At 40.7% G+C, this 14,508-nt stretch overlaps 3 protein-coding genes across 4 annotated transcripts in view; all 3 read right to left on the bottom strand.

Moving 5' to 3' along the window:
* Positions 1-13,633, bottom strand: part of apoc1 (apolipoprotein C-I) — a 351,086-nt gene extending 337,453 nt beyond the window's left edge. The window contains exons 1-4 of one of the 2 annotated variants that reach the window (XR_011602376.1): positions 13,515-13,633; positions 13,090-13,159; positions 12,860-12,995; positions 12,632-12,769 (exon numbers count right to left, since the gene is read on the bottom strand). Coding sequence is in view for 1 of the 2 variants with exons in the window: in XM_070967336.1 (XP_070823437.1) it covers positions 12,709-12,769; positions 12,860-12,995; positions 13,090-13,144 (252 nt within the window). In the remaining variant the exon portion in view is untranslated. Of the gene's footprint in view, positions 1-12,320; positions 12,770-12,859; positions 12,996-13,089; positions 13,160-13,514 lie in introns of those variants that run through there. The other variant, XM_070967336.1, reaches the window with a different exon arrangement.
* apoc2 (apolipoprotein C-II) lies at positions 2,733-3,697 on the bottom strand. The gene is made up of 4 exons (XM_070967335.1): positions 3,591-3,697; positions 3,248-3,310; positions 2,950-3,115; positions 2,733-2,865 (listed from the first exon to the last, which is right to left on the bottom strand). The coding sequence occupies exons 2-4, from the start codon at positions 3,294-3,296 to the stop codon at positions 2,775-2,777; spliced, it is 306 nt and encodes a 101-aa protein (XP_070823436.1). The 5' UTR covers positions 3,297-3,310; positions 3,591-3,697; the 3' UTR covers positions 2,733-2,774.
* Positions 5,892-8,680, bottom strand: apoa2 (apolipoprotein A-II). The gene is made up of 4 exons (XM_070967334.1): positions 7,476-8,680; positions 7,233-7,277; positions 6,503-6,734; positions 5,892-6,312 (listed from the first exon to the last, which is right to left on the bottom strand). The coding sequence occupies exons 2-4, from the start codon at positions 7,273-7,275 to the stop codon at positions 6,156-6,158; spliced, it is 432 nt and encodes a 143-aa protein (XP_070823435.1). The 5' UTR covers positions 7,276-7,277; positions 7,476-8,680; the 3' UTR covers positions 5,892-6,155.
* Positions 13,634-14,508: the final 875 nt, after the last annotated feature.

Here is a 14,508-nt window from a genome sequence, read left to right as displayed (position 1 = left end):
ACATCTAAGATTGCTCAACTTCTGCTGCCCTTTTGGGAAACCAAATGATGGTCAAATGATATTCTCTTCTTGAAGTTTCCAAAAAGATGAAATAACAAGACTCTTTGTCTTTAGAATTTCTAAATTCAGGTGGGGGTACCTTCACATTTCATGAGCTCAGTTTTCAGTTTTTTCATGACCTTCAGGAATTCTTAACGTTTTCCATATTACAGCCTCCCTCATTTGTCTGTTTTTCATACAAATACTACAGTTGATTGTGTATATTTTATTGGAGCCCCATTAGCTTTGGCAATAGCAAGGACTTAATCTTTCTGGGGTCTTAACATTAAAAGATGTCCAAATTGAAAACAAGCAGACTGCATATGAACTCTGGTTTGTGTCAGGAACCCTAGTGCACCACGAATGACAGAGCAAGATCAATTTATTAGCAGGGGACCATATAACTGAACAGTCCTCAAGATACTAAAGACCGCTAATTAATTATTTACACTCAACTGACAAAAGTGGAAAATTTTCTTCTGATAGCAATGCCCTGTCCTGTTTTTTTAACACTTAGCAGTGACCACAGACTCCAATCAGGTGTAACTCCCAATAATTCGATCTGATGAGCTCAATCCAGCTTGAAGCCTTCGATATAAAGGCAGAGGTGATGACTATTACGTAATCTCCAGTTTCCAATTAGCATGATTTGAATTTAGAATTACAATCATATTGTTTTCACTAACACTGGCTAAGTTATGTCAATCATGTGCAGAGTAATATACTATCAAGTCATCTGCATACATAGCAATAGGAGACTTTAAACAAGGGGCAAATCACTTGTAAAGATAAATAAAAGAGGAGTGGACCACCTGGCAGCATCCAACAATAAACATCCTTGAATCCAGAAATCCAGCTTCAGCTGATTCACTACTGTCACGTTCTTCATAATAGTTATCCATCACATAAACACTAACAGTGCTGGTGGAATAACCTGAGTGATCACAATCTGTTCTGAGGTAATTCTTTCTCCTCAAACTAATAGATCTGCTGCTCTCTGCATTGATGTTTTTGCTCTTTGAAATTGTTTTGGATTCTTTCTATTCAGCTGGAAATACACCTCTTAAGAAACACCTGTTGCATATGTGACTTATGGGCAGAGAGACACGGCAGCAGTTTTAAATCGTCTACTGTCTGTATGATGGACAGGGGGTGATGACAAACCTTCAACTCTTCAGCTCTTCTATGAGAAAACATGACAAAGACAGGTCATCATGAGTAAAACTAGATTTTAATTTCTCAAGTTCAGCAATATAATATTGATTAAAGGTATGTGTTGCTATCAGCTCACAGGGTCCAGGTCCAGCAGAACCCTCCTCACTCTGTCCCAGCACGACTGGATATATACGCTCACTTTAAAGTAACAGTTCCTTTTAGGTGCTGCTACGTGGGGAATCTGATCTGTGGACAGCTCTGAATAACGCTTTGAATGCACCAAAATCAAAGCTGATCAAAGTCGGAGCCGCAGGAAAGTTCTGATTGCCACAGCAGTCCTCTGCTCTTGCTGTGTGATGTGCAGTAGTTGCAGATGGCCGCAGATTAAATCACATTTGTGTCAAAGTCGAACCTGATTCCAGCTGTTCATAGAGAGAAACCTAATACAGAATGCAGTTGTTTGTCCAACCTGAGATCTGGGCACAAATACCAACATGGCTGTAAATACAAGCATCTGCATGTGACACTATGTCTAAATTATTCGTCTGTATGATTATACAGAAGCTCTAACAGTAGTATTTGTTTTTTGTAATAGAATATTTCCTTAAAATACACACAAATATGTAGTTTGTCTTGTTCATGTCCTGGTAGACTGTCGATCTTTTCCAACAACTAAACGAGAAAGCAAATGTATCTCTTTTGTTTGTTTGGGTTGTAGCTTCAGAAGAGGCCACATGTTGTAGATTTATGCATTAATTAGAAATCACAACATTCTTGCACCGCTGGTTGTCAGGATCCACAAAGCAAACATCACGGTCTTTGTTGTTCATTCATCTCCGTCGGTTTCTCTGCGCTCACATTTCACATGTTGTTTCTTTTAATCCATTATTAATTGCAGCAGAAGCCTCTGTTCTGGTGTTGCCTCAGCTGATAAAACGTCTGGGGCCTCATTGCAAATCCATGCAGACATAAATGCCTGATCAGTGAGATCAAGAGAAATGAAAGTTTTACACAAAGAGGCAGAAGAAATATGCACGATTTCACGATATCAAATAGTAAACTAAATTCTCATTTATCAACCACAGACACCAGTTTGTGGTATAAATAGTTTATTTCAAGATATGACACAAATAAATGTATTCAGAGGTGGGATGACAGGGAGAGAAAACTGCGAGGTAACAAAAACACCAATGGGTGGCGATAGATTGTTAATATTTGCATTATTTTCATAGCTTTTCTAATTCTTAGACCCATGGAGAAATTAGCTGGTACATGATGAGGTGCTGTGTGTTCCTTTGATTGTGCCCTCCAAGTTGTTCTGTCCAGTTCCTCTTTGCAAGCTGTTTTGTTTGCTTTTATTTTCCCCATTTGAACAATCGGTCACCCAGGAAATCACCACAAACGCCACAGGGTCCAGTATTTTTGAAGATGCTGTTTGAGTTTGTAAGGCTTGGGTGACGTGAGATACGACCAGGTTCAGATCATGTTTGGGCCTTTGCTGTGGAGTTTGAAAGTTGTTCTGTCATAAAAATAAAATTTAAAAAAAAAAAAAAACAAGCTCATAGGAAGTCAGTTTCTGTTTACTGCTCGGGGTACACGATGTGGTAAACCTGGTCGTTAAAAATTCCAACGTAGGTGCTCAAAACTGTGACAGTGTCAGTGTAAAGATTCCTGTGGGCGACACACAGAAAGACAGGAGTTGAAATATAAATCTGCACTTTACATTTTGCTGACTCTGCATTTAAGATCTCTTACGCTGCTTTCTCCTCCAGCTTCATGCCCCTGACGCTTTCCACGCAGTCACTGACGGTATTGACGGCACTGTCGTAGTAGGACTTGACGGTGTTTGTGATCTTGGTCAGGGTCCCCTGCTCTTCCTGCTCTTCCTCAGCCTGCCTCGGCACACGGAAGCTCTCAGCGCCTGTGCAGAGCCGGTCGGGGGGGGGGGGGGGGGTCAAAGGGTACCACAGTTTATCAGAAAAACAGTCTATATTATTCCATCAATGATTTCAGCTTTTCTGACTACAGTTTCCTGCTTTGAGAATGCACTTACTGAGAGCGAGGAGTGCAAGTAGCACAGTAATGACCAGCAGCTTATTCATGGTGTCCCTCGTGTCTGTGAGGACAGAGAATAAATGGACATTTAACATTTACCTCCCTTTATCCACTAGGGTGAGACATTGTCATACATTTCTCCAGCCACACCAACAATGTCAGATTTGTGTTGATATTAACTTCTCCACTCTTCCGGCATGAAAACAAGTTTTCTTACTTGCAATTCTGCTGAACATGTCTCAAAATCTCATTTTTCTTTCAAATGTTCTCTCATCTAACACAGCCTTCATGCATTTCTGTTACACTCTACCCCATTCAACAGTTAAAGTGTCAGTACTCACTGTATTCCCCTCCAGAAATGAAATGATGAAGAAAACAGAGTAAACAGCACCACTGGCACAGCCTGTTTATATAGGAGCGATGTGTTGACTTGTTGCTCCTAGAGCCAAAGTGCACTCTGTGGTAGATAAACCTGTGCTGTTGCACCGGTGTGTGCTTGTGGGAGTACGTGTGACAGTGTGCCTTGATAAAACAGGAGGATGTTAATAAAGTAAGAGAGACTCTAAACGCGATCAAAAGCCACCCAGGAGTTTAGTCTGATTTAATTTGATAAGCTCAGAGGCTGGGGGGGGGCTCATGTTGATACATTTCCCTCTAACTCTACATGTCCACCATTTATCTTTGAATGCACCACAGTCAATTGTTTTCCATTGATTGGTTTAGTCGTTCATTAATGCAGCACTCTCTTACACCTTGCCCTGTTCTCAACCTCTATAAGGACGCACTTGCTACTTGCATAATGGTGGTGATGCATTCATGTCACATCACAGTAGTCCTAAGTCCTATTAAGACGGTCATAAGTCGAGAGTGTGCTGAACACGTCATCCAGCTCGTTCATGTTATGAAATATTTGGGAAAGCCAGATTAGATTCGCTGCAGCTAAAAGATGCCTTCCAGCTCTTTTTCTGGACGTTTATTTGGGGATATTTTTTCATTATTTGAGGAGACATAGAACCTCTTCCTCTGGTCTGTGTAAAAAAACCTTCTATTCATCAGTGGGTTCCTAATCAGAAATGGAGAAACGGTTGTTTTAGCACAGGATTTGCTGGTGTAGGTGAAACATGAAATGTTTTTTTTTTCCTCCATGTGATTTGATGTCAGATGAAAGTGGGAGTGCAGACTGTGCCATCTTGTGTAGTTTCTGTTGGTCGTGGTGTGCTCATATGACTTTCATTCATGTCTTTTTCTTCTATTGCTTTTTTAATCGATTTGTTTATTTTTTTGATAGTTTTGTCTTTTTATTTTGATTGTATATTGATGCTAAATATTGAGGCTCTGCTTGATACTTACAAATGCTTTTCTGCTTGCCATGGCAGATCTTTTGCACACAGTTTTGTGAAACAAACATGTTTGTTTTTAAGCTAAAGTGGGACATTCTTTACAAAAATAACAGATCATGAGTTTATGGAAGCTTTAGGTTTCATTTTTATGTATTAAGCATCAAACCTCAACGTCCCAGCTATCTGTGGTCCTCATGGTGTGTAATTAAAAAGAAGTCTGTTCTCATCTGCTCTGTTTCACAAGTCATTTTCTCTGTACTGGCTACTTGTTGATCAAGTCCCGAGTAAACAAGACAACCAATCACGTGATCAAGCCTCACATGTCACGTTGGTTGTGAGCTCAGGTCAGTTTGAGGATAGCTGTCAGCAGCAGTATAGCATTCAAACTGTCGAAGAGTTTGCAGTTTGCTTAAATCCAGCAGATTGAGATAGGTGTTGTGATGACTCAGCTCTGCTTGAGATGACTTTAAGCTGCATAAGGACGTCGACAATGCTTACAGGAACAATGGCACGATATCTTATCAGTTTTGTTCTCTGCTGTGTTTGTGTCATGTTCCTAACGCTGTGATCGCACGGTGGCTATGTTTGCATATAAATGATAAAAAGGCCATGAAAGTCTGAAAAAAGCCACGAATTAGCACATTTTGTTGCTCTTGCACAACTCGCCATCATTCAAAATGACCTCTGGCTTGACCTATGGGGAACATCTACCAACACTAAATAAAACAGATGCTTCAGTGAGCTGTAATTCACTCTAACAACATGGACAAGCTGTATTCAACATTTTTATTTCAAGTTAATTATGCTGTGGTTTTGTACTTTGAGTGAGTGAGCGAGACGCATTAATCTTTTGGATATCCAGCTTGCTGGCATAATCTTTCACCATTCTGGGAAGAAAGTTGGGCCAAACTGAGCCTGAGATCCAAGAGCTTTGCTCAGAATAAAGACGACAAAGTGTACTTGTTAAAAATATGAGACAAACGAAAGTCTTGTGTCTTTGTTTACCAGTGCAAAGCATTTAAATGACAGTTTTAGCAAATTGGCAGCTGATCTTATCAACCACTATTGTTTGACTGAATGATCTTTGTGTATTTAATTAAATTTTGTTTTTGCTTTGTTAGCGGAATTAAAAACGTCTGTCTAGACCTGTTAAACACACTGATCAGTGGAGTCTGGGACATCTTTTGTTCTGCTCAAATAATATGACAGGATAATTTATGGCAAAAAAAAAAAAAAAAAAAGCTTTATGATATTGTCTGTGAAAGTCAACCCTCAGTGTCTGAAGGAAGAAGCACATCTCAGTTGGTTTCCAGTTCATTTTAATGAACACACTCAGACATATACATACACAATCACACTTTGGTTAGTGTATCAAACACAAAATACTGTACATGCACAATTTGCATAGGTGGTGTTGACATATTTGCCCTGCTTTTAACTCTGCATGATTTGGCAAGGATGTTGTATTTGCATTGTGCATTGCTCTTCTCAGCCTAAACTGGTGTAGTTTCTATGAGCTATCATCTATTACAGGCTGCTGACAAGTGGTTGGCTTCAGCTGGTCGATTATTCAGCGGGCAGGTACTTGTCCAGGTGGACCTTGATTTGGTCGATGGTGTCGCTCAGGTGCTCGCCAACATGGGGGCGCAGGTAGTGTTCGTACAGACCCAGTAATGTTGTGCGGGCCTTGTCCACCAGAGGACCTGCCTCCTGAGCCACGCCGCTGCACAATTCAGAGCAGACAGATTATTTAAAGATTTCAGTTGGATTTAGGATATATATATATATATATATATATATATATATATATATATATATATATATATATCAGTAATACTTCACAGTAAATTTGTAGCTGAAGTGGACATATTTCTTAATATGAGACATTAAAACAATGCAGGGTCTTCACTCACGTGGCAACCTTGACGAAAGCTTGGAACTCAGGCTTGGTCTGTAAATCCTCGACGTAGTCTTTGGCAACCTGTCCATGTTCGTGCTCACCGGCACGCTCTATTACAGGGGCGAGATTGGTCTGCACCTTCTCGTAAAGATTCAGCAGCCTCTTGTAGAAGACACCTTTCATTGCGTCATACTTGTCAACAAGCTCCTGTGATGGTGCAGGAACCTCACACAGGCTCATGGAGACTGGAATGAAATCAGAATGGTGGGATTTTGATGTTAGAACAAAATCCCAGATTGGAAAAAGGCAACAGATCATCACGAGACGTTAATTTGAAGGAATTATCAAAGCAAGTATTTATGTGTTTGAGTGTGAATTAAAGTCAAAGAAAAGCTGTGTTGCGACTTGTGTTCTTTGACTAGTGACCACTGCACTGTTGTTGTCTGCCACAGCGGCTCAGTGCTATTTCAAAATCAGTCCTTTCCTCTAGCTTGCGTGTCGACCACAGATAAAGCGGTGCAAAAGCCAGCCATGCAACTATGTCCATTAAATTACTGCCACACATGTGAATGCAATAAAAACGTTCATTCTTTTGTAATTTTTACAACAAGGAATGCAGAGAGTCTGAAAAACAAAAATTGTTGCTTTTAAATTCAGTTGCTTCATATGGCTCACATAGCTTCAGTTGTATATTAAATCCACACACTGCAGTTTGCAGATTGCACTGGTGTGTGCTGCCTTACCCTGCAGAGCGAGGATCAGTGCCAGGGCATATTTTGCATTCATCTCTGAAACACACGGAAAAAAAAGGAAAAACAACTTAAAATTGAACTCCTCATTTGGTGAATCAATATTCTTTTCCACGTGTGACACTGGAACATTAGCAGATGATAAATTTGTTGGTAAACCTGCAGACGCTGAGTGCAAAAATCAAAACACCTAAATGTCTTCTAAAATAGATGTATTCGGAAGAGAAGAGCAATTACCTGCTGCTGAGTTGGATGTACAGATCCAAGAAGTGACAGTCTTCTCTGAAGGCGAGTTGTCTGTAACTCGGAGCTCACATCTGGCCAGGATGATATAGGGGGGGACTGCAAACAAACGTCATCTGATGAGCATACACACACCTACACACACCCGTGCATGCACATGCACACTCACACACACACACGTTCACCTAAACAAAGTCCAGTGTACATGATATTCACTTTAAATGCTGTATGTTGAAACATGACAAAGAGGTTGTGCAATGTTCTGCAAGCGTTTATCTGTATTCATATGGCGATGCACTTGGAGCCCTTTTGATACTGCTTTAGGGGTGTACAGAACGCTATAGTGAATGTATTGTCATAATCATCATGTCTCGCATGGCGAAAAAACCCACATTTAAAGCGTGTGTTGTTACCTGCTGCAATAAAAGATACAGATTAACTCTTGCTAATCAGCATGTCTTTGACAGCAAGTCAGTCACTTTATAATGTACGCTCAGATCAGAGTCAAATGGTCAGCAGGTCAATCAACCAGGACCTGTCTAGACACATTGTGCTGAACCCAGTGCAAGGCATGCTGGGATTTCTGCCATCACCTTTCACCCTGAAACCTTGATACAAACTGTATGCAGGGTGTCAAATAATCAGTTTTCCAATTGTGTTTTCTTTTCTCTCCCATTTGTCTAATTTTGATTTACTACTCATAGTTAAAATAGTAAGATTTAGTCATTCAATAGCAGAACTGAAAGTAATAACAACTTTATAATCATAACTTTATTTACACAGCACCTTACATACAAAGATAAAGCCCAAAATGCTTAACAAAACGGGATCAGATGAAAAAATAAAAGTGTATTGTAACTCATTCAATATTGTTTTAGTGAAATGCAACCTGCAGCAAAAGTGCATTGTTATCTGCAGAAACTGCAGATTGTTCTTGTAAATAAATCATATTACATATCAGTTCACTGATTTGTGATAACATAACTGTATTGATTCCTGCCTTTAAATGTTCCCTCTGATGATCTTTTCGTCTCTCTTTGCCTTTCTTGCAGGACAAGCTGGGACCATACAACATCATCTACTACAGAAGGAAGTGGAGCTGTTTGATGTGAATCTGGTCTGGTTTTATTTTTCATGCATTTGACATAACCAGCAAAGATCAGTTCAGCAGTACGAGGTAAGAATAACAGATATGTCATGTGGTAAGAGTATTAATTTATGGCCAGCTTTTGTTCAGCTGGACTAGTTTGACAGCGGCATGTAGTTTTCAACTGTCGTCTGGATCTTCTCCCACACAGCGCTCTTGATATTGAGGGCCCATTCAGCATAGCCGTCAGTCACTGGCTGGATGTGATCTTCATAGTAAGCACCAGCAAAGCCCAGTGCTACTTCCCCCATATTCTGGACTTTAGCTTTGGCTTCCCTATGAGATGCAAAAGTACACAAATGAGCACCAAAGTACACACAAACAAAATATTTTAACGATTCTGATAACTGGCAATCATTTACAAACAAGTCGAACTTGCTTGCATTAATGAGCTGCAAGCAGATGATGAGCTCAGCGCTGGTGGAGATACCTGGCTCTCTCTTTCAGCCTCTGCAATATCCCTGGGGCCTCAGGTTGTACCGGCTCCGGTGTCTGGGCCAAAAGTGGTCCACATGCTGCAGAGGAGGATGTTTGTCAGACAATAAGAGCAAAGGCAGAAGTGGAAACAAGCTCAGACATAAAGGAACTGAGACTGAAGTTGCAGAGTGATTCTTTTTAAAGCCATACCTTGCAATAGCAGGATGAGAGCGAAAACGAGTTCTTTCATATGCATCTGCCACGACCAAAGAGGAGAGAAACACAACCATCAGTGATTTATTTTGTCATAAGATTTTTTTAGAATGCTAAAAACTGCCAGTGTAATCTATTTGCACTTCCAGTTCATTGCCACAGCTGCCACCCACCATGTTCTCATAACATTATGTTACAGAGCAGCGTTTTGTTTCCACCTTGTGCCCTCTCAACAGCAAAATCAGTCAACTAAAATCACTTGTTTCGAAGCAAAATGTGACCACGGGTTCATTATCATCACAACACATGCAACGGAGTAACAACAGGTATTTTTACCTTTTCCTCTAGCCCTGGTCAACACAAGTTGAATGAAACAAGTGTTATCGGGCCATTTTATTTGTATTAGGTGACCGCAACAGTGTGCACATTGGTCTAGATCGGGTGATCTTTCATCGTCTTGTTTTTTTTGGCCGTTTTATTGACAAAAATGTGAGAGAGCAAAGCAACAGGTCTGTGGGTGTACTCTCTGTCCTGTTCTGACATTTTCAGAGAAAACCCTGATACATAGACACGAAGATCCAGAGATAAATGTACTAGCAAGCACTTAAAGAGCTCAGGTTCGGGTTGGGATTAAACTTTTAGAAGATCTGAAAGACACAAAACTTCAAGGCCAAACTCCTGCTGCTTCGATGAGAAATGTGACCCTCAGTCACATGAAGAGCTACTGGTTTTGATCTCAGATTCTGGTGATTGAATGGTGATTTGTTTTTCTCTCCCCTGTAAATGTTAGCAGGGTGACATTGTTACTGCTGCTATCCAAATTAGATCTGATCCTGAACTCTTGATATCTTTTCAAGATCAACATTAGCTGAGTTCAGGAACAGTCCAATCGCCCTTTGGATCAGATATCTCAGCCCGTTTAGTGGGGGCTGATATGTATACAGGCTAGTCAGTGTCTGTTCTGGCAGCAGAGATATGGGTTTTAGTGAAGACTGGAGGCGGGTGAGAGATAGATAAACATTTTCAGCCAAGCAAAGCATTTCTGTGGGCAGAGTCCACCACAAAATCAATTTAATCTTGTCAGTACTTCGCCTCTGAAATGCAGCATGTTCTGAATGGGAGCAACTCAACGCTAATGTTGAAATCAGAGCTCATAACGACGTTTCACTCACAAACCTGATCTCACAGCTGTCCAAACAGATGGGATCAAGATTTGTCCTTGTTTTAAACTCGTGTGTTGGATTTTAAACATCTGTACTGTGCTACAGAGTTAAAGATGTGTGTGTCTGTGTGTGCGTACAGGCAGGCGCATGTGTGTGTGAGTGTACGTGCGCGTGGGTGTGTGTTTGTGTGTATCCCTGACATGACTGCGGCCTCCCATGTGCATCAGAAAAGTTAGACTTTTCGTAAAATATATACATTTGATTAATGCAAATCAAAGTCCAAAGAGTTTAACACTTGTTTTAAAGCATTTTAGATGATGTTATTATTAATACTCTTACTCTTAGAGCTTAACTTAACTCTTAAAATACAACTGTGTTAAAGGTTAAACTACAGTGTGTTTGTCCTGTGCACAGTCTTGAAAATGATAGTGCCCCTTACTTTAAAAGCTTTGACATGGCTTCAAACAAGATAAAACTTTAAATCTTTGTCAAGTGGCTTTTAGTTTATCCACATCAGAAAGTAGATTTTCCTTCGAATCTGACAGCAGAAACCTGTACGATGCATTGTTAAATTCATGAACTGATGAAATGTGCCCAGAATAGCAACAGATGAAGAAGCAGCAGTTTACTCGACATCTTAAACTGATCGAAGTGGAAGTGATTAGTTTAAGAATTGCCTCCTGTGACCTCTGTGCACCAGTTCTGTCACTCTGTTCTCTTCACAGAAACAGATCTCAATGAACTGGGACGACTGGTGGATTATTAACTCAGCATAAACAGTGACTTTAGCCCAGAGGTTGTGAAATGCCAGAAAACCAGCCATGCTGGCACTTGCCCTTTGGTACCAGCTATTAACACAAATAAACTACTGCCTATGAAGTGATCAGCTTAATGCCCATTCATATGATACTGACCCAAAGAGAGACTAATTATTGGGCCAAAGTACTTAAAATCAGCTCGGTCACATCGTGGTCAGTCCGGTGGCCGGTTGTTGAACAAACTGATGAAGGAAAACTTGTGTTTTCACATTCAGGAATTCGTAAATTTGCGATGTTTTTTTTTTTTTTTTTTTTTTTTTTTAAATTAAATGTTAAAAGAAATACAGCATCAACAGAACTTCAGCCAGCAAATATTCAAAGACGGCTTAGACAGTAAATTTCATATCTTGCAGGTCAGCTCTGAAGCACTGTTCTCAGAAAGGAAGAAAAAAAAAATCTCACTAACATGGAACCTGGTGATCTGCATGTCATGATTAGTGCCATGAGACAGATGCAGGTGAGTTTAATGTAACACTGATGTCCTCTGTTTAAATGATGAAAGGCCAGTCTGGAAAGTAAAGACCTCTTTTGAACTGCTCTCACTCCAGCAGCTCTAATACTGACCTCAGATTAGATTTTTACCCACTAGTCATTTAAAACTCTCCACTTTCCTTTTAATACAGATATATTTCACATTTTTGCTGCTTGAAATTTCTATTTTATATTTACTTTTTCTTTTCTTACTATGTTTGCCTCGACCACTATGCACTGATTTACCAAAGCAAATCCTGTGAATGTGAAAAGCTCCTTAACAATGAACCTATTTCTGATTATTTGATAAGTATCTTGCCAGTGTTGATTTATTATTTTTCAAAAAATGGGTGCGACTTCATCTCCCATTTAAATTAGTCTTTGTTGAAACAAACAAATCTGTCAATGGGCTGAGTTCATCCCACTTTCTTCCATTAAATTCCCCTTGGACTTTTCAGAAAAATGTATATTTGTCAAAAAAAAAAAAAAAAAAAAGCGACACTAAAAACATCTCAACCCATCATTGTTTTCCTTATTATAAATGTTAACAGATTTTAGAACCCAGTAGTGATTTAGAAACAGTGAGAAAGGAAATGAATGGCAGTGATTTATATATGGAGGTCATACTGTCATCGACCAGAACTGTTCATTTATTGACATCAAACATCGATGACAGACTCTTTCATTTAGTTCAGTGAGAGCTTCTTACTTCTTTACGCCAAGAAATACTGACGCTAACACAGGATTTATATAAAAACATTTTTTATTTGTTTCATGTCTTGAACGCACAGATTACACTCAAATTAGATATTTTTTTAAAAACATATCTCTTTACAAAGAGGCAGTGCCCCCAGTTTGCCTGGTCAGCAGAGCAGTGTGCCATGTGACATATCAGTGCCCTAACGGGGGACAGGGGAGGAGGCCAGATGTGGGGGAGGAGGCCAGATGTGGGGGCGGAGGGCAGGTTGAAGGCTGGAGACAGAAACCTGTCCACTTGTCTACTGGGTGAGGTCCGCCCACGTCTCCCTCAGCTTTTCCCAGCCGCTCTGGAAAAACTGCCTGAAGAGGAGAGCACAAAAACCGTGTGTCACATACAGTCAAATATCTGCCTGCCGACCGACTTATTATTTTACGCGTGTGTGTGCCTACTTTGAAGCGGTTGCAACTTCGCTGTTTCGGGCCCGTTCAAGGACTTCCTTGCCCCTCTCTAACAGATTCGAACCCATCTCAGTCACTTGGTGGCCAAACTTGGTGATCCTCCCCTCAACGGTGTCCTCCTGAGCCTCTGCAGGTGAGAGCGGGAGACGCGGAAGGTTACACAGCGCGGAAGAAGGCGCAGCAGGGACGCTTCGAGGGCGCCGTTAACACACAAGACTCACCTGTGTATGCGACAAAAGCCAGCACCAGCACGGCAACCGCAAGCAACAGTCTCATCTCGGCTGTGACGCTCTGAGGAGGAAGGACAGAGACGGCTCGCAGGTTATTTGCGTTCAAACACAGCGCCCCCGTGCGTCAGCACCACAGCGGCTGAACAGCTCCCTCCACGCCCCTCCGTTCGCGACAGTTTCACAGCTAAAAAGCTTCGAACTGCGGTGGAACTTCCTCAGTTTTTCTTTTCTTATCTTTTAAATCACGTCTGCTACTTTAAACACGAGATCAATATTAAGAAATAGGTCACTTCAGCTTAGAGCAACGCTTTTGGATAAATACGTGACGCCCTGCGTTTTACGTCTCAGCGTCAGTGGCCCATAGTTAAGAGATTTTTCAGTTTTAGGACTGATACAAATGAAAATGCAAAACATACCTGTTTTCAGTCTGAAAGGAGAAAAATAAAATCGAGTGTGTTGAGCGCTGGTGTGTGTTCCTCTTTATAAGGCAGCTCGGTTCCAGCAGGGTGACGCACAACAGCAGACTTAAGTCAACATGTACACGTGGTGACCTTGCGGTGTCACTGCCCCCATTTATTGACCAGCACCGATGTGATTGCATTAAAAGATGTTGATTGTGGAGAAATAAGCTTCGTGCCTGACCGCATTATCATTATTAGAAGGATACGCTCCCTTCTTGGGATGAGCCATGGCGTTTAAAGGGGATCCTTAACACATACGCATAAAGATCTGTGCGTAAAGCAAAAAAAAAAAAACAACACAAATCCACTCACACATACACAGAGGAAAGCTCTGCAGGGCCCAGTCACTCTCACACTCGCAGATTCACCTAAAAAACATAAAATAAATGTACATATACCCACGCAAAGCTATGTCCAGGCAATGTGCAGAAACGTATCAGATACAAACGATTTCTATATCTCACGCATAACCGAAGCAATTAGGAGCAAGAACCAGACCGTCTGAAGATGAGACATGCCTCAAAGAAATGAAAGGAGGTCATTTAAGTGAACTGGACAGGTTGTTCCAGTCAGATGGAGCTTTAAATCTAAAAGCATGTCACCCAGTTTCTTTATAAATTCTAGGAATGAAGCAAAAAGAATATTCAGTGTGCCGTTATGACGATAATGCTCTTCCTCCCCTCAGTGTACAGTATGCAACATATTTACAAAGAGCAGAGTGTGAATGGAGAGGAGTCGGTCGGTCATCTTAATGTCAGAAATGTGTCCTTTTAAAATGAACATCATATATTTAAATATTCCAGCAGTGGTGGAATGTAACTAAGTACATTTATTCAAGTACTGCTGAGGTGCAAATCTGAGGTACTTGTACTTAAATTTGATATTTTCTTCATGCTGCTTTGTACTTCTACTCCACTACATTTCAGAGAGAAATAATGGACTTTTTTCT

This window comes from Chaetodon trifascialis, chromosome 7 (assembly GCF_039877785.1).
Source record: "Chaetodon trifascialis isolate fChaTrf1 chromosome 7, fChaTrf1.hap1, whole genome shotgun sequence".
Taxonomy (NCBI): domain Eukaryota; kingdom Metazoa; phylum Chordata; class Actinopteri; order Chaetodontiformes; family Chaetodontidae; genus Chaetodon; species Chaetodon trifascialis.
Note: the sequence above shows the minus strand (reverse complement) of the source record. Positions and strands in the feature narration are given on the sequence as shown.